The following is a 22,997-nucleotide window of genomic DNA, read 5'->3' as shown; positions in this document are numbered from 1 at the left end:
GATATTCTTATTGAGAACTGGTAAAATGTGGTATGGTTCCTAATTCTGTCAGGTGGATCGGTAACTGGTTAACAGATCGTACCCAAATTGTACTTGTAAATGGTTCAGCATCCCCTTGGAGAAGAGTGACAAGTGGAGTGCCCCAGGGATCTGTCTTGGTGCCTGTGCTGTTCAACATATTTATAAATTATTTGGATGAGGGATTAGAGGGGATACTTATTAAATCTGCAGATGATACTAAACTGGGAGGGGTAGCAAACACAACAGAAGACAGAATCAGAATACAGGATCATCTTGAGAACTGGGCTAAACTGAATAAAATGAAATTTATTATTATTATTATTATTATTATTATTATTATTATTATTATTATTATTATTATTATTTAATTTTTAGACCGCCCTTCTCCCAATAGGTCTCAGGGCGGTTTACAACAAAAATAGTTAAAACACAATAAAATCCCCATAAAAACCCCAATTAACATCAGCAAAAGTTACATATAACATATAGCGGCGGTGGTCACAATTCTGATCTTAGTTCAGCCTGGTGGAGAGAATAATATTCAGAAGAGGGTGGCACCAATACAATAGATCTAACCATGATCTCGATGTTAGAGATCTCAATATTGGAGGGGATCCTCTGATGGATTAGTGGGACAGCTGCCCTGGCCTCAACCATATGCCTGGCAGAAGAGCTCCGTCTTACAGGCCCTGCGGAAAGCAAATCAAGGCAAATGTATAGTTCTACATTTAGGTAGGAAAAACCATAGACACCAGTATAGGATGGGGCAGTAGTATGTGCAAAAAAGATCTAGGAATTTTAATAGACCGCACATTGAACATGAGTCATGACTCGGTGGCTAAAAAGGCAAATGGGATTTGGGGCTGTATCAAACGGAGTATCATGTCCGGATCACGGGAGGTAATGGTAGCACTTTACTCTGCTCTGGTTCGGCCTCACTTGGAGTACTGTCTTCAGTTTTGAGCACCCCAGTTAAAGAGGGATGTAGACAAGGTGGAGCGTGTCCAGAGGAGGGCAACAAAGATGGTGAGGAGTTTGGAGACCAAGACATATGAGAAAAGGTTGGGGAAGCTTGGTCTGTTTAGCCTAGAAAGAAGATGAGTAAGAGAGGATCTGATAACCATCTTCAAGTATTTCAAAGGCTGCCATATACAGCAGTGGTCCCCAACGTTTTTATTACTGGGGACCGGTCAACGCTTGACAATTTTATTGAGGCCCGGGGGGGGGGGGGTAGTCTTTTGCCGAGGGATGTTGCTGCCGCCGCCTGAGGCCCTGCTCCACTTGCTTTCCCACGGGTGCCCCTGACTTCCTGCCACCCGCTAGGGGGTGCTGCCAGCAGCAGCTGTGCAGTCCCACAACGAGGGGGAGCCTGAGCCATGGCGGCCGCTGGAGAGCACCAAAGGTGAGCTGGTGGCAGAGTGGCAGGGCAGCCCCCGAGGCAGCAGCTGGGGAGGAGGACAAGGAGGAGCCGCAGCCCGGTACTGATTGATCCATTGACTGGTACTGGTCTCCAGACTGGGGGTTGGGGACCAATGATATAGTGGATGGAGCAGAGTTGTTCTCTCTTGGGCTGGGGGGACCGACCAGATCCACTGGGATGAATTTAATTCAAAAGAAATTCTGTCTAAACATCCAGACAGTTAGAGTGGTTTCTCAGTGAAACAGGCTTCCTTGGGAGGTGGTGGGTTCTCTATCTTTGGAAGTTTTTAAACAGACGTTGGATAGCCATCTGATGGAGAAGCTAATTCTGTGAAGGTTCAAGGGGGTGGCAGGTTAGAGTGGATGAGCGATAGGGTTGTGAGTGTCCTGCATAGTGCAGGAGGTTGGACTTGATGACCCAGGAGGTCCTTTCCAACTCTATGACTCTACAAGAAAGCATGAAAAGGGTGCTGCTATTCTCTGGCTCTTATAGAAAGGGCAGATAAATTGACTCTGACTAGCAGTTTCATTAACTGTGGTGGTAGTAAGGATATACTTGTGATGTTTCATAAAATGATGAACCAATATCCTATGAGAAGAAATCCAAATCCAGTGCACCTTTTAGACGCACATTTTTTTTTACCCAGAATAAAATTTAAAAGGTGCCACTGGGCTCAAACAAATTCATTTATTCCATTTCTATACTGCCTCTTCCCATAAGCATAGTTAAAACCAATACCCCTGGCTCCACTCTCTTAAATATCTGCTGTTGGGCTAACCGGACTGGCAATGGTCTAAATAAGGGGGAGCTAAGGAGAAGCAGGGGAGCCTGTATGGTTTCCAGACAGCCATGAATTTAACCACAAATCTAGTGGAAATGTGCCATTTTGCAAGACCTGTGGAGCTTTAGTAGCTCCGTCAGGGCCCAGATTTCAACTGGCAACGTTGTCCTACTGCTTCAGACCAACACAGCTACCCATCTGCATCAGTTCTCCATGAGTATAACTTAAAAACCCAGTAACAGATCACAGTAATAGATCACAGCTGTAACACAAAAATAGCTTTAAAATATATGATAATTATATGTAGGAGGAAAGGAGTAATAACCTCCCTACAAAAAGGAAATCTAAAGAAGTCAAAGCTGACAAATCAACAGAGTACAAGAATAAATCTAAGTAAAAGTTCAAGGAATTTAAGCCTATCACCTGTCCAGACTATTCAGACTTTAAGAGCAAAGAATAGCAGCCACAAAGAAAGCCAAATAGACTTAGATCTCTCCCTAAACACAAGTGAAAGGAGACCAGTAACTCCTGACTCAATGCCAGCTTTAGAATCCACCTTCTGTTCAGCAATGGAGGTGAGTGTGAGGAAACCAGACCCATTTAAAGGCCCGGAAATGGAAGAAAAAAATAAACCGAGGGGGTCAAGAGATGAACTTGAAGCAAATCCTCAAGGAAAGAGAATAGAAAGACCCATGGCATCATCACAGCCAACAGATCACAGAGAAGATTTTGAGTTGGACTCATGAATAATTCTTAGTACTTTGCTGAGCCAAAGACAAAACAACCAATCCAATACTAAATCTCTGGCCCAGGAATTTTCAGAATTAGCAAATAAAACACCACACGTTGCATCCAGGGAACTTTATAAGATGATTGAAGAAAAGAAGCTGTTGTTAGATTCTTCACCTTCCACCTCATCCCATAATATGCCAAAGACTAATGCAAACGTGAAAGGAAAATCTCCACAAGCAAAATCTCTCCAGGAAGATCATAAGACCCCAGAAGGGGAGGAGCCCACTCAGACCAACTCTGATCCTTCTCCCCAGTGGACGCAACCTGAAGAACCAGCGGCAAGAAATGATTGACTATTTGGAGACCATTCCCATCCTAGACTTCGGATAGCATCCTGGAACATCGCTGGATGGAAAAACAAATCCGGAGACTCTGATTTTGCGGAATTCTTAACCTCCTTTGATTGTATTCTCCTCCAGGAAACTTGGTTTCAAGAAAAAATTCATCTCAAGGGATTTACATCATTTAACTTACCAGCCTATAAAAATGAGCCCAAGGGACGTTTCAAAGCGGGCATTTCCACCTTGCTGAAGATTGACTCTGTTGCTAACCCTTCTATTTTAGGCTGCTGCCAAAATTTAGCTATGGCCATCCTATTGCACTGGAATAATTCCTCACTAATAATAATTAATGTTTACCTCCCTCCTGCCCAGAATTATTTGACTCTCAACCAAAACTGGGCCAAATTTTCTAATTTTATATTTTCAATATATAAGGACCACTCCTCAGCACAATTCATTATTTTAGGAGATTTTAATGCTCAAATTGGCACTAATAATAATGATATCTTTGCAAGGTTGGGGTTTGGGGAAGATGATGAGGACTTACTACCCTCCATTTGGCCTTTGAGGAACTCAAAGGACAGTGTCGTTAACGAGGCAGGGATCAAATTAACTGAATTCTGTATAGAGCACAATTTTCTGATATTAAATGGTCAAAGCAAGTTTCCCACATCTGCAGATTTCACATTCGCGTCCCCTCGAGGACAGAGTGTGATTGATTACGGCTTATGCACTTTTAACTGCTTCCAAAATATTTCTTCTTTCTCCATAGAGTCACGTACTGAGAGTGACCACCTTCCACTGACTCTAAACTGGGATCATACTGGGATAGATGTTTGCAGTCCCAGTGTATCTCTACCAGCAGTTCCCACTGAATCTTGTTTGAAACGGATTAGATGGTCCGCTAAGATGGAGAAAGAGATCACATCTCTTTTGGAATCTGAAAGAATGATAGAACTTCGGGAGACTTTAATTAACTCAAGCTCACCTATGACTGCTGTAGAGCTGTATTCTCAGATAGTTGACCTTTGCGGCCTTAAAGCACAACCAGTCTGTAACAAAGGCAGCAATTCCTCCTGGTTTGACCAAGAATGTCATATCTCAAAAAAACCCTGAGAGAGCTATTTAGACAGGCCCAATTGTCAGAGGATCAGACTATTATCCACAGTTACTTTGAACAAAAAAAACAGTATAATTGTCTTATCCGAGAGAAAAAACGGCTTTACTCTTACGATAATTGGGCCCGCCTATTTGACATTGTTAAATCCAAAAATTCCAAAGCATTCTGGTCAGCTGTAAGAGGACCCTTGAGGGGGAAGACTGATAATTTAGAACTTATTATTGCCCCCCAAGTTTGGGTTGATCATTTTTCTGCTCTATTTAATGTCCCAGCAGCTCCAGAAAATCTGCTGAATGACTCCATCCCAACTAATGTCCCTAGATGGTCCCCAGTTTTGCCTGACGAAGTAGAGGAACTAATTCTGAGCCTTAAGATAGGCAAAGCCCCAGGCCAGGATGCCCTTTCAGCTGAACTTCTAAAAAACAACCCTAAATGGTGGGCTCCTCCCTTGGCCAACTTATTTACCTTAATTGACTTACATGGGATTGTCCCAAGTTCTTGGTTGAATTCAATCATTATTCCCATGTTTAAAAAGGGTGACCATAATGACCCTAATAATTTTAGACCTATTAGTTTATTATCAATTATAGGTAAGATTTATGCAAAACATCTCGAACGGCGCCTAACTGATTGGGCTCGCTCTCAAAGAATTATAGGTCCTGAACAGATTGGTTTCTTGCAGGGTAACTCTACTATAGATCATTTAACTCTTTCATGCCTGGCCGAGAAATATACGTCCCAAAATGGTAAGAGGCTATACACAGCTTTTATAGATCTTAAAAGTGCCTTTGATAAGATAGATAGGGATATGCTCTGGAATAAATTGCGATCAATGGGTATGGAACCGAGACTTGTGTTTCTCATCCAAAAACTTTATGTGTCCACCTCCTGCCAAGTCCGGTATTCTTCAAAGGGAGACTTAACCTCTAAGATTCCAATGACCATTGGAGTTAAGCAAGGCTGTATTCTGGCCCCCTTGTTGTTCAATTTATTCATTAATGATTTAGCGTTAAAACTGGAACCAATTAATGGTCATCCCCCAAAACTTGGTTCCCAGCATATTCCTTTGTTGTTGTATGCCGACGATACTACAATACTCTCATATACAAGGGTTGGCTTACAACGATACTTATCCACCTTTTACCAATATTGCCAAGATAATAAGTTAGTAATTAACTATGGTAAAACAAAAGTTTTGGTTTTCTCTAAGAGCTGGCATGCAATGACTTGGTCTATTGGAGGCACTTCAATAGAACAAGTCAAAACATTTAAGTATCTAGGTGTTACCTTCCAGTATAACCAGAAATGGAGCTCCCACTGCCAACGAGCTATCAATCTGGCCAAATCCTCATCTTCTTTGATAAAACAGTTCTTTTTCTCTGTGAAAGGTAACCAATTTATCCCTGCAGCAATTAAAATTTTTAATGCCAAAGTAATGTCCCAGCTCCTGTTTGGATGCCCCTTATGGGTTCCTGCCTTTAATAAATCTATTGAGGGTGTTCAATCTGCTTTCTATAGGCAAATTGCAGGGGTTCCCAACTGTGTCTCCTACCATGCCATTTGCGCAGAATTTGGCCAAATTAGGGTAGAGACAAGGGCCTGGATAGCTACTTTTAAATTTTGGGTCAGACTGTTTTTTAGAATAGAAACTGGCAGCCTTTTAACTTGTCTAAAAAGTGACCCTCTTAAATTTCAATGGTTCCAGGCTATTGAACAAAAATTAGTCTCCATTGGCATCGATCTGAACTCCCTACTACCTCTGGAAGAAAAATGTATCTTCCGGATTATTAAACAGAGAATTTTAGACCATGAGCAGCAGGAACTCATACCTACCCAGCCTCGAGTCTGCTCAACAGCATTCTTTGGCATCATTATGCAGAGAAATATTATGCCTTCATATTTGTATCTCCTTGATGTCCCACCCCTGAGAAGAGCTTTTCTCCTCGCACGAATGAATGCTTTCCCCTCAAAGGTCTTAGAGGGAAGATTCCACCATATCCCATACCATGCGAGACTCTGTCCGTGTGGTTCTGGTTGCCCTGACTCTGTCTCACACATTTTGTTAGACTGCCCCTTATATGAGCAGTGTCGGGATGACAGCTTTGTTGCCTTGCTGGGAAACAAGCCTTCTGTAAGTAAATCTATGACCTTGCAATTTCTGCTCTCTGACAAAGACCCAGAGATAACCATTTTAGTTGCCAGAGTTTTAACTAAGATGCTTTTATAATATGCTGCCTACCTTGTATTTTATCTCTTATAGTTTATTTAATCATTTTAAGATCTGTTTGGTCATGTAATCCCATTTTATTATTTTGTTGAAATTTTAAACCCTATTTTTATATGTCTTATACTTTTTATGCCAATAAAAGGTGACTGACTGACTGACTGACTGATAATTATAATCTGCAAAGTTCACAATATCTGGTGTTCTACCTTGCATAATACCCCTTATCTTTACACCGTTCTGCAGGAACAATATAAATAAAACAGTAAGCGGTGTGGGGGAGGGCTCGGTCCAGGATGACCCCTTGCCCCCTGACTTCGTACCTCCTGACCCTCCCAGCCCCGAACCTGGGCCACCTTCGGCCAATAGCCGCCATTATGCGGCTGTCTGCCAATAAGGCAGGTAGGCAGCCACCCAGCCCAAACTGCCATGCGGCCTTGGGGGGCACCCAGCAGACCGTTGGGGCACCCAGCAGACCGTTTGCCTCCCCCCCCACTCTCCTTCCCTCCTGCCCCGTCCTCTTTATTCTCACCTTCCTCCCTCTCTCTCTATCCCTTCTGTTCGTCTCTCTCCCTGCGCCACCCCTGCGCTCCACCGCTGCTTCCCCGCCCCCAAACACTCAGCCACCCACCATTATCTACCCCGCACTCTTCCCCTCCACCCCCCTTGCAACTCGCCCCCCCACATCTGCCCAGTGGACCCTTCCCCCCCTTCCTTCCCCCTCTGCCTCGTCGACCTTTCATTGCACCTACCTTCCTGCCTGCCTGCTTTCCTTCATTTCTCTCTTTCTCTCTTTCTCTCTCCCTCTCTCCCTCTCTCCCTCCCTCCCTCCCTCCCTCCCTCCCTTTCTTTCTTCCTTTCTTCCTTTCTTCCTTTCTTTCTTCCTTCCTTCCTTCCTTCCTTCCATCCACCCACCCACCCACCCCTTAATCTCCTTTCTTGCTCCTATCCATCCATTTCTCTTCTGCCTTTCTTTCTCCCATTCTTTCTCTCATTGCTTACTCTCCTTTCACACCTTCTCTCTCTCTCTCTCACTTTCTCTCTCTCCCTCTTTTTCTACTTTTCTCTATACCTGCCTGCCTTCCCTCCCTCTCAGCAGAGCGAGGATCCCCGGGGGGGGGGACCTCCCGCACCTACCCACTACCCGCTAGCGCCCACTGTATTTTTTATACAGTGGGCTTAATTTCTAGTTGATTTAATAAAACTCTAGTAGCCTGTGAAATGCCATTGCCCAAGCTATTAACCTTAAGTCTCAAAGAAATTTCAGGCCTACAATAACCCCTAGATAGCCTTTGTTTTATATGTGCCTCTTGTGGCGCAGAGTGGTAAGGCAGCAGACATGCAGTCTGAAAGATCTGCCCATGAGGCTAGGAGTTCAATCCCAGCAGCCGGCTCAAGGTTGACTCAGCCTTCCATCCTTCCAAGGTCAGTAAAATGAGTACCCAGCTTGCTGGGGGGTAAACAGTAATGACTGGGGAAGGCACTGGCAAACCACCCTGTATTGAGTCTGCCATGAAAATGCTAGAGGGCGTCACCCCAAGGGTCAGACATGACTCGGTGCTTGCACAGGGGATACCTTTACCTTTTTAGCCTTTGTTTTGTCATCTTCTGGTTCCTGAGGTTAACTTACTTGGGTCAGTTTGTGTGGCTTTGTTGAGACATGGAGTTGTGAAAAAAGACCCGTTATTTCCCGTGTGAAGTCTTCACCTTCTGAAATAGGAAACAGATGCTGAATGTTACACCTCCAATATGAAAAGTTACTATTCATGCACCTCCTTGTGCTCCAGAAGGTGTGCGCTCTCTAGAGGGTCCAGGAAAGCCTTCTCTGTTATCCCAAGTCTCTGTCTCACCCACAGCGCTGAAAAAGCTACAATGGAGCAAAGGCTCCTCCTATGTAGAAGGAAATGAAGGCTACGGAGGGTCTTTTCAGCCTCTTGAATGTTTTGCAAGAGTCAGCACTCTCACTGGGACACACTCAACCCAACAGCAAAGGCTCCATCCTGCAGGCTCTCCATGGGCCAAGATGCTACAGAACTGAATGTTTATTCAACAGCTCTGGGGAAGGGAGGAAACACAGCCTAAGCCCCCTAGGACTCTATGTGGAATGAATTCTATAAATTTCAGTCCATGTACTGTCATGTAGGCTTGGCCAACCAAAGCAAAACAAAACTGCCACAGCTGTTCTCACGCCTAGCTATAAACATCTGCCTGCAGTGGAGCCTCAGAGAATTTAAAATGATGCTAAGAGCCAACTGTTTGTTCATTATGCATGCAGCACCATATGCTCACACAACAGAAAAAGCTGCTAGATGCTCATAAATTTCTACACTTGTACAACCAAGGCTAGAATCCAGATTTAGTACAGGTGAAAATCCTTTGCTAGACCATTTGTCCATTTTCCTTAAGCTTTGATGTAAGGAAAACTTTGGCAGACAAGTTCTTTTCTGCTGAGCAGATACCTAACAACTTTCCAATATGCACTGCTAAAGTGGCAGCCTATAGGTTAGATTCTCCAGGAGAGGACTGGCCATGGGGGAAGGGGAGGTGGATCTTGAAAAAGAGTGTAAAAGAAATGTTTCATTCCTTTCCTGACAGCACTTTTCCTTTTAATTAGGATCCAACAAATGCATAAAGCTTTCTAGTTGTACCAGAGTATAAAATAGGGAGAATGCTATGTGTATGGTATGTATGGTCCCTGAGCAGTCATTCTTTACTAGTCTGGTTTATAGGAGTGCAACTGGAGAGTTATGCAGCTCCCAACGACAAGCCTTAAGGGCAGCAAAGTCATTGCAAATGGAGGAAAAGAAAAACAAATGATCCCTAACCGACCATTTGGGGGTGAGGAAAGCATGTGGCTCATAGTTCAGGTTGTGGAGCTGGACTGGTCAGCTGCTCATTCTACTTGCGGACCACTCCTCTACAAAGTCCTTTTCGAGGACTGTAAAAGCACAGTGACTTTCCCTTGTTTCCAACGATACATTTAACCAAGGGGAGAATGATCTCCCACTTTCTGAATCAGCATTTTGTGAAACCCTGGTATTTCTTGACGGCCCTCGAAAGGTTTCCCAATGATGGGCCAGGAAGAGGCAGGAAGGAGAGGGGCATACTTACTAACCACTGAACAAATTACCTCATCATTCAGTTAGTTTAAAAGAGTGCTGTCAACTCTTGTAAGTCAAAATTCACATAATTACCTTCCTTTTCTTCTTCGTCGTCATAAAATTCAGCAAATGAAAACGCTTCTTTGAGCTGTTCCAGCTCTGCCTTTAACACATCTAACTCTGCTCCAGATAGTGTGCTGATAACTGACTTTACCTGAGTGAGGAAAAGAAAGCCACAGAAAGAAGTGTAAAGGCTTCAGCAAAAAAGCATCAAACGGGGCATGAAAAGTAAGGTCATAGTAGTAATTTCAGCCTGACTGATGAAAGCAATTTCCACTTTGAGAACAAGAGCACAGCATTTGCATGCTCTGCCTCCCCCCGCCCCATCTTAGGTAATAGGAGTATGAAACTTTCCATAAATTACAACTCCATTGACTACCACAGGATCAATAGCTTTGCTAGTCAATGCAACAAAGATAGAGCAACCTCTAATTTAAGGACACACTACACAAAAGGAATAGGAATCATGGGAGGCTAGGAAGCTATTTTTCTGACCTTTACCTAACTATTATTTTCTGTGCACGATGCTTTGTGCAATCGATGTAAAGGGTCTATGTCTTGAGCATCTACAACAGTATATATCTTTCCTCCTCCTCAGCTATAAAAAGTAAAAGGGAGTCACCCGATTGGCCTCTCTAGCCTGGGTCTACCCCCTTCAAGGATCGCTGCCTTGTTGTGGCAAGGGGGCTTGCGTAGTTCAGTGAAGCTATGAGCTATGCCGTGCAGGGCCACCCAAGACGGACAGGTCATAGCTGAGAGCTCTGACAAAAGGTGATCCACTGGAGAACGAAATGGCAAACCACTCCAGTATCTTTGCCATGAAAACTCTATGGACAGTTCCAAAAGGCATAACGATATGACGTCGGAAGGTGTCCACTATGCTACTGGGGATGAGCAGACGGCTAGTACGAGTAGCACCAGAATGAATGAAGCGACTGGGCCAAAGCCGAAAGGACGCTCAGTTGTGGAAGTAACTGGTGGCGAAAAGACAGTCCGATGCTGTAAAGATTTTTATTCCATAGGAACCTGGAACGTCAGATCCATGAATCAAGGCAAGCTGGACGTGGTTAAACAAGAAATGACAAGACTGAACATCGACATTTTAGGAATCAGTGAACTCAAATGGACAGGAATGGGTGAATTTAATTCAGATGTCCATCAGGTATACTACTGTGGACAAGAATCTCGCAGAAGAAATGGAGTAGCCTTCATAATCAATAAGAGAGTAGGAAAAGCAGTCTTGGGATACAATCCCCAAAATGACAGAATGATCTCAGTTCGAATCCAAGGCAAACCATTCAACATCACAGTGATCCAGGTCTATGCCCCAACCACTGCTGCAGAAGAGGATGAAGTTGATCAGTTCTATGAAGCCCTACAACACCTTCTAGAAGCAACGCCAAAAAATGATGTGCTTATCATCATGGGGGATTGGAATGCTAAAGTAGGAAGCCAAAAGATAACCAGGATAACAGGCAAGTTTGGCCTTGGAGTACAAAATGAAGCAGGGCACAGGCTGGTAGAATTTTGTCAAGAGAATACAATGGTCATAGCAAACACTCTTTTCCAACAACCCAAGAGACGACTCTAAACATGGATATCACCAGACGGTCAACACAGAAATCAGATTGACTATGTGCTCTGCAGCCAAAGATGGAGAAGTTCTATACAGTCAATAAAAACAAGACCAGGAGCTGATTGTGGTTCAGATCATGAGCTTCTTGTTGCAAAATTTAGGCTTAAATTGAAGAAAGTAGGGAAAACCACTAGGCCACTCAGGTATGAACTAAATCATATCCCCAACGAATACACAGTAGAGGTGACAAATAGATTTAAGGAATTAGATCTGATAGACAGAGAGCCTGAAGAACTATGGACGGAAGTTCGCGACATTGTACAAGAGGTAGCAACTAAAACCATCCCAAAGAAAAAGAAATACAAGAAATCAAAATGGCTGTCTGAGGAAGCTTTACAAATAGCTAAGGAGAGAAGGGAAGTGAAAGGCAAGGGAGAAAGAGAAAGATACACCCAATTGAATGCAGAATTCCAGAGAAAAGCTAGAAGAGATAAGAATGCCTTCTTAAATGAACAGTGCAAACAAATAGAAGAAAACAATAGAATGGGGAGGACCAGAGATCTTTTCAAGAAAATTGGAGATATGAAGAGAACGTTTCATGCAAAGATGGGTATGATAAGGGACCAAAATGGTAAGGACCTCACAGAAGCAGAAGAGATTAAACAAAGGTGGCAAAATTATACAGAAGAACAATACAAGAGCGAGCTTAACATCCCTGATGACCACAATGGGGTAGTTACTGACCTGGAGCCAGACATCCTGGAATGTGAAGTCAAATGGGCCTTAGGAAGTCTGAGCAACAATAAAGCTAGTGGTGGTGACAGCATTCCAGTTCAACTATTCAAAATCTTAAAGGACGATGCAGTAAAAGTGCTACACTCAATATGCCAGCAAATCTGGAAAACTCAACAATGGCCACAGGATTGGAAAAGGTCAGTTTACATTCCAATCCCAAAGAAGGGCAATGCCAAAGAATGTTCAAACTACCGCACCATCGCACTCATTTCTCATGCTAGCAAAGTTATGCTCAAAATCCTACAAGCTAGGCTCCAGCAATATGTGGACCGAGAACTTCCAGAAGTACAGGCAGGATTTCGAAGAGGCAGAGGAACTAGAGATCAAATTGCCAACATACGCTGGATCATGGAGAAAGCTAGGGAGTACCAGAAGAACGTCTACTTCTGTTTCATTGACTATGCTAAAGCCTTTGATTGTGTGGAGCACAACAAATTGTGGCAAGTTCTTAAAGAGATGGGAATACCAGAGCATCTTGTTTGTCTCTTGAGAAATTTATATGCAGGTCAAGAAGCAACAGTGAGAACTGAACATGGAATCACTAACTGGTTCAGAATTGAGAAAGGAGTTCGGCAAGGCTATATACTGTCGCCTTGCCTATTTAACTGGTATGCAGAGCACATCATGAGAAATGCGGGATTAGAGGAGTCACAAATTTGGATCAAGATTGCAGGGAGAAATATCAACAACCTCAGATATGCAGATGATACCACTCTAATGGCAGAAAGTGAAGAGGAACTAAAGAGCCTGTTGATGAGGGTGAAGGAGGAGAGTGCAAAAGTTGGCTTGAAACTCAACATCAAGAAAACAAAGATCATGGCATCCGGCCCTCTCAATTCATGGCAAATAGATGGGGAAGAAATGGAGATAGTGACAGATTTTATTTTCCTGGGCTCCAAGATCACGGCAGATGGGGACTGCAGCAAAGAAATTAAAAGACGCTTGCTCATGGGGAGGAAAGCTATGGCAAATCTAGACAGCATCATAAAAAGCAGAGACATCACCCTGCCAACAAAAGTGCGTTTAGTCAAGGCTATGGTATTCCCAGTTGCAATGTATGGCTGCGAAAGTTGGACCATAAGGAAGGCCGAGCGTCAAAGAATTGAGGCTTTTGAACTCTGGTGCTGGAGAAGACTCTTGCGAGTCCCTTAGACTGCAAGGCGAACAAACCGGTCAGTCCTAGAGGAGATCAGCCCTGACTGCTCTTTAGAGGGCCGGATCCTGAAGATGAAACTCAAATACTTTGGCCACCTCATGAGAAGGAAGGACTCCCTGGAGAAGAGCCTAATGCTGGGAGCGATCGAGGGCAAAAGAAGAAGGGGACGACAGAGAATGAGGTGGCTGGATGGAGTCACTGAAGCAGTAGGTGCAAACTTAAATGGACTCCAGGGAATGGTAGAGGACAGGAAGGCCTGGAGGATCATTGTCCATGGGGTCGCATTGGGTCGGACACGACTTCGCACATAACAACAACAGCCTGGGTCTGTATCTTTAAATACCGGGTCTGCCCGAACTTTAGAACCCAAGCTGGGAGCTTAGTTTATCTTATGTTATCTGATAGGTTTCTATCACCCTGGTACGTGAAGATTAACATCAAACTACAGTCTTTAGGACTGTCTATTGAACTTTTGGAAAACCTTGAAGAGAACCAAGCTTACAACACCATCAGGCAACGAATCTTGAATATTGACTATCAGAACACTATTGCTGGAGCATGCAGAACATGCTCTCCCATCTATCTATTCCCCAGCAAGAAGGATCCCGGAGTACTTTACATCTTTAAAATCATTTTCCCTGAAGCAATTTTTTTAAATAAGATTTTTATTTTTATTTTCCAGGATTAAAGATAATGAAATACATGCAATCTACATTGTTAGTACAGAAAAAAGAAAGGTTATGCTCTTTATTTAATACATTTAGTTCCCCGTTTCAATCCCCTTTTGTATTATTTTCTTAAATAGTTCAGGTAAGGGCCCCATTGTTCTCGAAAGGCCTCTTCTGTTCTTCCGTTGACTATCAGTGTCAGTTTAGCCATCTTGGCAAAATCAGCTAATTTATTCAGCCAGTCTTCTATCGAGAGTAGTTCTTGCGTTTTCCATTTCTTGGCCAATTCTAGTCTTGCTGCTGTCGTCGCATAGAAGAATAAACTTTGTGTGTGGGTTGGGAGGCACTGCGGAGGAACACTTAATAACATAGCTTCAGCTTTCATAGGAAATCTAAGACCCCACATTTTCTGCATAATAGTATGTATTTTTGCCCAGAACTTATAAACTTTTTCACATCTCCACCACATATGAAAAAAAGAGCCTATTTTATCATCACATTTCCAACATTTGTTGTTATATTTTTGGCAATTTTAGCGATCACTTTTGGTGTGTGACGCAGGGTGGTAAGGCACCAGAAATGCTGTTTGAAGCTGTCTGCCCATGAGGCTGGGAGTTCAATCCCAGCAGCCGGCTCAAGGTTGACTTCCATCCTTCCAAGGTTGGTAAAATGAGTACCCAGCTTGCTGGGGGGTAAACGGTAATGACTGGGGAAGGCACTGGCAAACCACCCCGTATTGGGTCTGACATGAAAACGCTGGAGGGCGTCACCCCAAGGGTCAGACATGACCCAGTGCTTGCACAGGGGATACCTTTACCTTTACCTTTTTACCACCTGTAAAACATTTTATACCAATTTTCTTTAAGTATTTGACTATTAGTATACTTTGGTATTCTAGACCATACTAGCTCTCATTGTTCCATTGTCACATTAGTCTCAATATTTTGCATCCATTTGATCATACATGGCTTAACCCGTTCCATTTCTGTCTCATACCTTAATAACAATTTATATATTTGGCCCTGTAAATGTGGTTTGTCTTGGATTACTAAGTTTTCAAACTCTGGTATTGGAGCCTCTAGATTTAACAGTTGCTGAAACTCTGCTTTAAATCTAGATATTAGTTGGTTGTACTCTAACCATTGAATTTCTACACCTTTCTTTATTGTTTGTATATCCTTGAACTTGCCGGTCTTTGATATTAAGTCTTTGTACTGGAGACAAGTCAGCCTTTTCTGTTGAGCTTTCCCAAAATATGCCTCAATTGGCGATTTCAATATTGATGGTGCTGGGGATAGTCTCTTATTATATCTTGACCATACGTTCAAGAGCCCACTAATCCAGGTGTTTGCTACTGCTTTTTGTTTTTGTTTTCCTGCTGGCCATAGTCTTTCATGGAAACTGTTACCCATGGTTTTTCTTTCAAATACCAATTCTCTTGAATGCGGTTCCCGAATCCAGTCCACTATGTATGTAAGTGCTGCTGCGTCTTTGTATAGTTTTAGATTAGGAACACCTTGGCCTCCTCTCTCCTTCACATCTTGAAGTATTTTAAAAGCAACTCTTGGCCTTTTCCCACTCCAGATAAATTTATTGATCACTGATTGCCATTTTCTTAGCGTTTTCTCCTGGATCACTATTGGTAACATTTGGAACAAAAAATTAAATTTGGGCAACAAGTTCATCTTGACCGTGGCCATTCGAGCCGACCAGGACAGTTTTGACTCGTTCCATCTTTTGATATCCAGTTGTATAGTCTTCCATAGTCTTTCATAGTTACCAGTGAAGAGTTCTCGGAAGTCTTTGTCTAGGTAGATTCCCAGATATTTCACCCATTTGGGATTTGTCTCACATCCGGTTTTTAAGTTGATATTTTGCACGTCAAGATCTGTGGTTCCCTGTAAAACAATTTTTGTTTTATCCTTATTTATTCTATACCCTGAATAATGCCCAAAGTCTTTCAGTAGTTCCAGGAGAGGAGGAATTGACGCTTTTGGGTTCATAACAGTACAAACTACATCATCAGCATAGCATTTTAATTTAAATTCCTGATCATCGATTTTGATTCCCATGATCTCCTCTGTAGCTCTTATCTTGGTTGTCAGCATTTCTAGTACCAGATTGAATAACAGTGGAGACAAAGGGCATCCTTGTCTGGTGCCTTTACCTATTTTGATGGATTGTTTTGTGAGCATTCCATTTATTAAAATTCTAGCTTCTTGTTCAGAGTATATTTGTCTGATAAATTCCAGGAAAGTACCACCACAATCGGTTGCTTTCAGTGTTTCAAACAGGAAGTCCCAACTAACGTTGTCAAAAGCTTTCTCCGCATCCAAGAATATGAAAGCAGCCTGCAACTTTTCTTTACGCACATAGTCTGCCACATTCAAAACGAATCTTATGTTGTTCCTCATTAGTCTTCTTGGCATAAATCCAGTTTGATCTTGGTGTATAACGTCTCCGATACATTTTTTCAGTCTTTCTGCTAAGATTTTTGCCAAAATTTTATAGTCCACGTTTAGCAGAGAAATTGGTCTATACGAGTTGGGTGAGTTCATATCTCCTCCTTCTTTATGAATAAGTGTTATTGAGGCCTGTTGCCATGATTTTGGGAGGGATTTTCCAGGATTGTCTATAATCTCATTCAATAGTTGAAGTAAGTGTAGAGAGACAACATAGCTCATCTTCTTGTAATATATTGCACTCAATCCATCCGGCCCTGGGGCTTTTTGAGCTTTTGTTGCCATTATTGCATCATTTATTTCTTGCATTGTAATTCTTTGATTGAGAATTTTTCTGTGATGATCTGTGAATTTGCTCATTGATATTTTTTGGCAGAATGTTCCAGGGTCTATATTTTATTCCTTTTTTGTATATATGTTCTGAAAAAATTGGGTAAGACATGAATGAATTTCTGCTTCATTATTATAATTCAGGCCTTCATGTGATAACTTTGTGATACTATGCTTCTGATAGCTCTTCCTCAGTCTTTGAGCTAGCCATCTCCCCGGTTTATCTGCCCATTCAAAGTTTTTTTGTTTGAGATAGTCAAGTTTCTTCCTCATTTCCTCCGCCTCTAGGTTGTCTCTCTGTATTCTTAATAATTTTATTTGTCTTGCTAATCCTCTAGTTTGATGTTCTTGGTGTTGCCTTTCTGCCTGTTGCAGTTTTACTTTTATTTCACTCAGAGTCTTTTCCTTTCTTTTTCTTATTGTAGTGTTAAGTCGCAAAAGTATGCCTCTCATATATGCTTTGCTGGCGTCCCACACCGTGGCCAATGAAGAGTCTGGGGTGGCATTTAGTAGGAAGAACTCTTGTAGACTTGCTTCACAAATCTGCTGGACCTTTGGGTCCTCCAGAAGATAATTATTCATTTTCCACCTTCTTATTCCGACTCTTTTCACACATAGCTCTATTTGTAATGGGTTGTGGTCTGCAAAGGTGTTTGGTAGTATCTCTGAAATTCTCAGTTTGTGTAGCATTTGTTTTGACACCCAACATTGATCCAGTCTTGAGTAAGCATCATGTCTGTTTGAATAGAATGTATATTGGTGCGATTTTGGATGATGTTCTCTCCAGACGTCCACTAGAACCAGATATTTGAAGTTAGATCTTGCAGAGGGTGGAAATGTTGAGACTGTTTTCCTTGAAGATTTGTCCCAATATGGATCTTGGACTGCGTTAAAGTCTCCGATTATCATTACCTCATTTTCCAATAAATCCGAATTGGACAAGAAAAAATCCCTATAAAACATCTCTTTGGCATTATTTGGCACATATAGATTCACCAAGACAAAATTTTGGCCATCAGGGAGCTTAATCCTTAAGATAGAAAAGCGTCCGTCTGGGTCCTCGGATATAGTCTTCGCATTTATATTGGGGTTTACAATATACGTCACCACCCCTCTTTTCTTTTCCTTTGCTGATACAATCCATTCTTTCCCTAGGCTTTTGTTTTTCAATAAGTTTTGATGTCTTTGTTCTATATGGGTTTCTTGTAGACATATTATATCACATTTTAGTTTCCTTAATTGATTAAAAACTTTCGATCTTTTATTCGGTGAATTTAATCCATTAACATTAACAGTAACTATCTTCAAAAGCTCCATTTTTACTTTCTGGTCCCAGCACCTTTTCTTGCTACTTCCTTGTGTTCTTGTTGGCTTGACTGTTTTCTCTGTTCTTCTGCCAACGCAGAGCCTTCGGCTACGGTATCCACTAATTCTTGTGCTTGTTGTAGTGTTTTTATGATCTTCCTGTTGGTAAAATAACTTCCAATGCGAATGGAATTTTCCAGAAGTATCTAATGTTTTTGTCACATCAGAATTTGCTGTAGGAAGTGAAATTGCGCCCTTTTTTGTAATATCTCTGATGGTAAGTCTTGAAAAATCTTAACTTCTTGGTCTTCAAGGGTGAATGGATCTTCTCTATACTTTCCTTGGAGTGCGTTCTTTACTGACTTAGATTCAAAGCCAACGAGAATGTCTCTTGGCTGGTTGTTTCTCTTGGCTGCTCTAGAATTTACTCTGTAAGCTTTCTCAATTTTCACCTCTTCTTCCTCCAAGTATGCACCGATCGCCTCAGTAAGTTCGTTCTTTATATCTTCCTTGTCAAAAGATTCCGGGGCCCCTCTAATCTTCACATTCCTACTTCTCACTTCTGACTGCAGAATTTCAAACTTGTCATCTGCTCCTGCTCTCCAGCCTTCCAGTTTTTCAATTTTAGCGTTGTGTTCTTTTAGTTATTTTATATTTCCTTCTACAAGTGCTTTTATTCCGTCTATACTATCGGAGAGTTCTTTCTTAGTGTCTTGTATTTCTTTGGAGAGTTCTTTAGATTGTTGTTTAAGCGCTTCTTCCGTGTAAGCTTTTAACTCCTTGCTTTGTTTCTTCAGGAGGCGGGCTATTTTTTCCATATCTATGCTTTCTTCTTCTGAGGTTTCTTCCAGTTCTTCTAGGTCTTGTTGCCGTTTCAATCTTTCTAGTTCTTTTTCTTTTTCCTTAATTTTCTTTGCTTTGGCAGCTGTTGACATATCCTTCTTTCATCTCCAGAAGGCTGTCACATCAACCTTTAATTTCTTTTTTTGGTGATCTATCAGCTTTGGGGAGTTGTCTATCTTTTTTTCCAGACATACATTGAAGCAATTTTTTATGCTAGCAAGGCTAAACCTTCTACCAATGGCAGTGACAAGAGGTCGATATGCTAAAATCCAATATGCTGACAGACTCTGGTCATGTCCCGTCAAGAAACCTGAGTCAGTGGAGCACGTTCTCCTCCTCTGTGAGAAACACAACCATCTTAGAGAATGTTACATATATCCTCTCATGCGGGCGAGCAAGATCCACGGTCCCTCAACAGCAGTGCTAGCAAGGCACTTTTACTGAATCACAATCCTCAAGTAACCGAAGGCACTGCAAAATTCCTCCATGGGATTTTCTGCAAGTGATCTGGGATCTGAACTGCTTTGTTTTTTATATACATGTTCTGTTCTGTTATTATGCCAATAAAGGTATTTGACTTTGAAAAGTAAAAAGCTCAATGCTATTACCTTTGATTCACTCTCTCTGGAAAGCATCTCCAAGGCTTCCAAATGAGCAAGACCCTGAAACTCATCAAAGAGCAGGCCATAATGAGCTTTCTTCTCTGTAGCCATGGAAACCTCAGCAATTGTCCTCTGTTCTTCTTTCTCCTTTACCTCTCTCAAGATCTGCAAATGGAAAAACTGGAGTGTTAACAAGTGCTGGATGAAAAGTGAATACCCGAAAGAAAAGTTTCTGCCTGGAGTGTCTGGTGTTCTGAAACAATGGAACAGTGACATGCTCAGGAACAATGACATTCTCAGATGGAATTTGGGAGCCTGATGGAAACTATTACCTGAGAAAGCGTGGAATTCCTGTTCATCAGGCCTTTGGTCTTCTTAAATCCAGGGTCGCTTTCAGCTATCACATCCATAGTCTTCTTACCAATGAACTCTAATGCATCCAGACTCCCACTAATAACGGTCTTTCCCTAGAAAATACAAGTCCACATTTGAGGACAAATGTAATTCAGAATTAGCCCCTAGGGAAAACAAATACATCTCTTAATGTATGAGAAGTACCACACACGCTGGAATCTATGGAGGCCAAGCACTTCAATTGCAGGATGTCCTTTCTTCACTATCCCCAGGAAATAAGATGCACAGACAGATTTATAAGAAACTAGAGGCAAAGCACATTGCACCAAGGGAAACAAAGGGTGCTAGGAAGCACACCGGCACTGTGGCCTTGCTGGGGGCTGGCTACATGGCAAATAATCCTGGACTCTTGAGGCCCCACCTCTAAACTTCAAGAAATATTCCTGACCTAGGAGTCACCAACCTTCAGGTTCAGCCTGGAAATCTCCTGGAATTGGACTATAGAGATCAGCCCCCCAGGGGAAAATACCTGTTTTGTAGGGGGGACTCTGCAATGGCAACTCATGTCTAGGCTCCTGGAGATTAAAGGGCTTGTTTGGGGGGGGGGAGAACTCTCTGTGCCACAGAGAAGTTGCAGGATGCCAATCTCCAGTTGGGACCTGGGGATTTGCTTGAAATGCAGGTCAATTCCAGACAACAGAGATCAGTCCCCTTGGAGAAAAGGGCTTAGGAGGGGGTACTCTCTGGCTTTGGATCCCATTGAGGGATCCCCTCAAGGTTCCAGGTGGGAAACAAAGATAATTGCTGTGTTTCAGGAACTGCTTGTAACAATAAACATAACATTCATAAAGTTGTCAGAATTTCTTGCTTCAATGAAAATATTTAATTGGCAACAAAATTTGCTTGAAGAACTGAAAACCTTTCAGTCTGTAAATTCTTCATTTCCGTTCAATATCAAAGTAAATCAAAAACAGTTGCATGTTACAATCAAACATGAAAACTTTGGTTGGCAAAGCACTTACAGAGGGTTTCTCAATTACTGCCTGTCAGAACTCACCCGTGGCCATGGGTGGGAGTCCTGCCAGTAGCTCCATGCCCTGTATGAGAACGCCACGTTGCTGAGCACACCCCCAGTCTGCCCCGAAGATGAACTCTCTACTTATGGCTGGGAGGGAGCGTCCTGGTGAATAATTGCAATGCAGGGAGGGAATGATTGAGACGATTTAGTGCCTCTCTTGTTTGATGATAGCTGGAGCTGCGGCACCTTCAGCGTCTTTGGCTCTGACAGGGTGGAGCACGCTGGGTGAAAGATGCGGAAGGGAGGGATATTTGTAACTTCTGGTTGGTTAAGGAGGAGGAGAAGAGGCGAATGGAAATGGTTAAAAGGGGTGATGGGAGAAGGGAAAACGGTTTTCTTTTGGTAACATGTTGAGATTAAAGGAGAAAGAAAGACAGCATGAGCGGTTTGGCTGTGAGTTAGTGATGCTGGATGGAGACAAGGCGAGGCTGAATGACTTTCACTTCCCCTCTGCCGCTAAACAAAAAAGGGTGTGGCCGGAGGATATAATTTGTCCTAGAAGACTTTCACTTCCCCTCTGCTTCTAAGAAAAGGGTGGGCTGGAGGAGATAATGTGTTCCAGAAGGTCCAGAGAGTCTTGCCAATCAGTAAGGAACTGACATTGTGGTGGAGAATGTGGGCAAAGGGAGGACCACCCTGAAGAAGGCACAACCCCGCATCCCACCAACTGCAGGTTCGCTGGCGGCACAAGGCTCCCAACTTGGGTGGGGCATTAGAGAGCAACCTGTGACCAAACCTCCTTCGACTTCAGCATTTCCTATGGACCCTGCTCAGTAGGGGGCTGCAGCAACGCCCATTATGGACTTTGTCCATTTTGGCCAGTGGATGGTAGAGCATCAAACACAGGTGATGCAAGAGTTGGGGCAGCAACAACGGGAGACTCAGGCAGCTGTTTCCCAAGAATTGCGACACCTGGCAGAGGTGGTGTGGGTTGGGGTGCAGCCAGCTGGGGCTCATAACCTACTGGGAGGTTTGAGTTGTTCCTGGGCCCCCTTGACGAAGTTGGTTCCCAAGGATGGCATTGAAGCGTATTTGGAGACCTTTGAGCAGGCAGCAGAGGTGGCCCTTTGGCCACGTGAACATTGGGCGTATTTGCTGGGTCCATATCTGACAGGAGAGGCGCAAGCAGCACAGAAAGCCTTGAGTTGGGCTAATGTAGGAGATTATGACAAGCTGAAGGCTGTGATTTTGGACAGATCTCCTGACTCCCATCGCCAGAAACAGTGGACTATCAAGTACCAACTTGGACAATGGCCACGTGCCTTGGCAGTAGCATTAAAGGATGCAGTTACCTGGTGGCTTGTCCCTCCTATGGAAGAAGGGTGGAGGATGGTGGAAGAAATTACGAAGGAACAGCTTTTGCATGTCCTCCTGGTAAAGGCGCGGCACTGGGCAGTGTGTTCTAAGTTGGCCAGCTTGCCTGAGGCGGTGGAGTTGATAGAAAGCTTTTTGGCTGCCAAGGAGCAAGATGGTAAGGAAGGAAAGGACGTTCCCAAGGATGGGCCGGGGGGGGGGGGGCTCACCACCATGGGGTCTGGGGGCCATGGAAGAGGATGAATTCTAGATCCAAGGATAGTTGGCAGATCTTGCCCGGGACTCATGGGTCAGTGTTTTCATCCCAAGCCTACCCCTAAGGGAGTGCCTGTAGTGTGTGTGTGTGTGTGTGTGGGGGAATTGCACCAAGGGTCTTTGATGCTCCGGCTGGAGACCCAGCTTGGTGTAATGGCTAGGAGTGCAGACTTCTAATCTGGCAAGCCGGGTTAGATTCTGCACTCCCCCACAGGCAGCCAGCTGGGTGACCTTGGGCTCGCAACGGCACTGATAAAGCTGTTCTGACCGAGCAGTTCTTCTTCATCTTTTTCTTCGGGACCCAGGATGACAGCGCAGGGGGGTCCCACATCAACAGAAAAGGGCCCAAGTATTACCGGTCATGTGAGTTGTGCCAGAGGACCAGCAACAGCAAGGCACCTAGAGTTCCCTTGGAGCCCCTTCCTATACCACCAAACCCATTCGACCAGATTGCCATGG

General features: G+C 43.2%; 1 protein-coding gene across 2 annotated transcripts in view; it reads right to left on the bottom strand.

The window, feature by feature from the left end:
* FAM114A2 (family with sequence similarity 114 member A2) overlaps positions 1-22,997 on the bottom strand; it is a 53,589-nt gene that overhangs the window by 8,415 nt on the left and 22,177 nt on the right. For both annotated transcript variants that reach the window (XM_077326480.1, XM_077326481.1), the window contains exons 6-9: positions 19,870-20,004; positions 19,544-19,702; positions 9,834-9,954; positions 8,270-8,349 (exon numbers count right to left, since the gene is read on the bottom strand). In XM_077326480.1, the coding sequence (XP_077182595.1) occupies positions 8,270-8,349; positions 9,834-9,954; positions 19,544-19,702; positions 19,870-20,004 (495 nt within the window). The remainder of the gene's footprint in view (positions 1-8,269; positions 8,350-9,833; positions 9,955-19,543; positions 19,703-19,869; positions 20,005-22,997) is intronic.

Source organism: Paroedura picta, chromosome 3 (assembly GCF_049243985.1).
Source record: "Paroedura picta isolate Pp20150507F chromosome 3, Ppicta_v3.0, whole genome shotgun sequence".
NCBI lineage: Eukaryota > Metazoa > Chordata > Lepidosauria > Squamata > Gekkonidae > Paroedura > Paroedura picta.
This window is presented reverse-complemented; position numbering and strand designations above follow the sequence as displayed.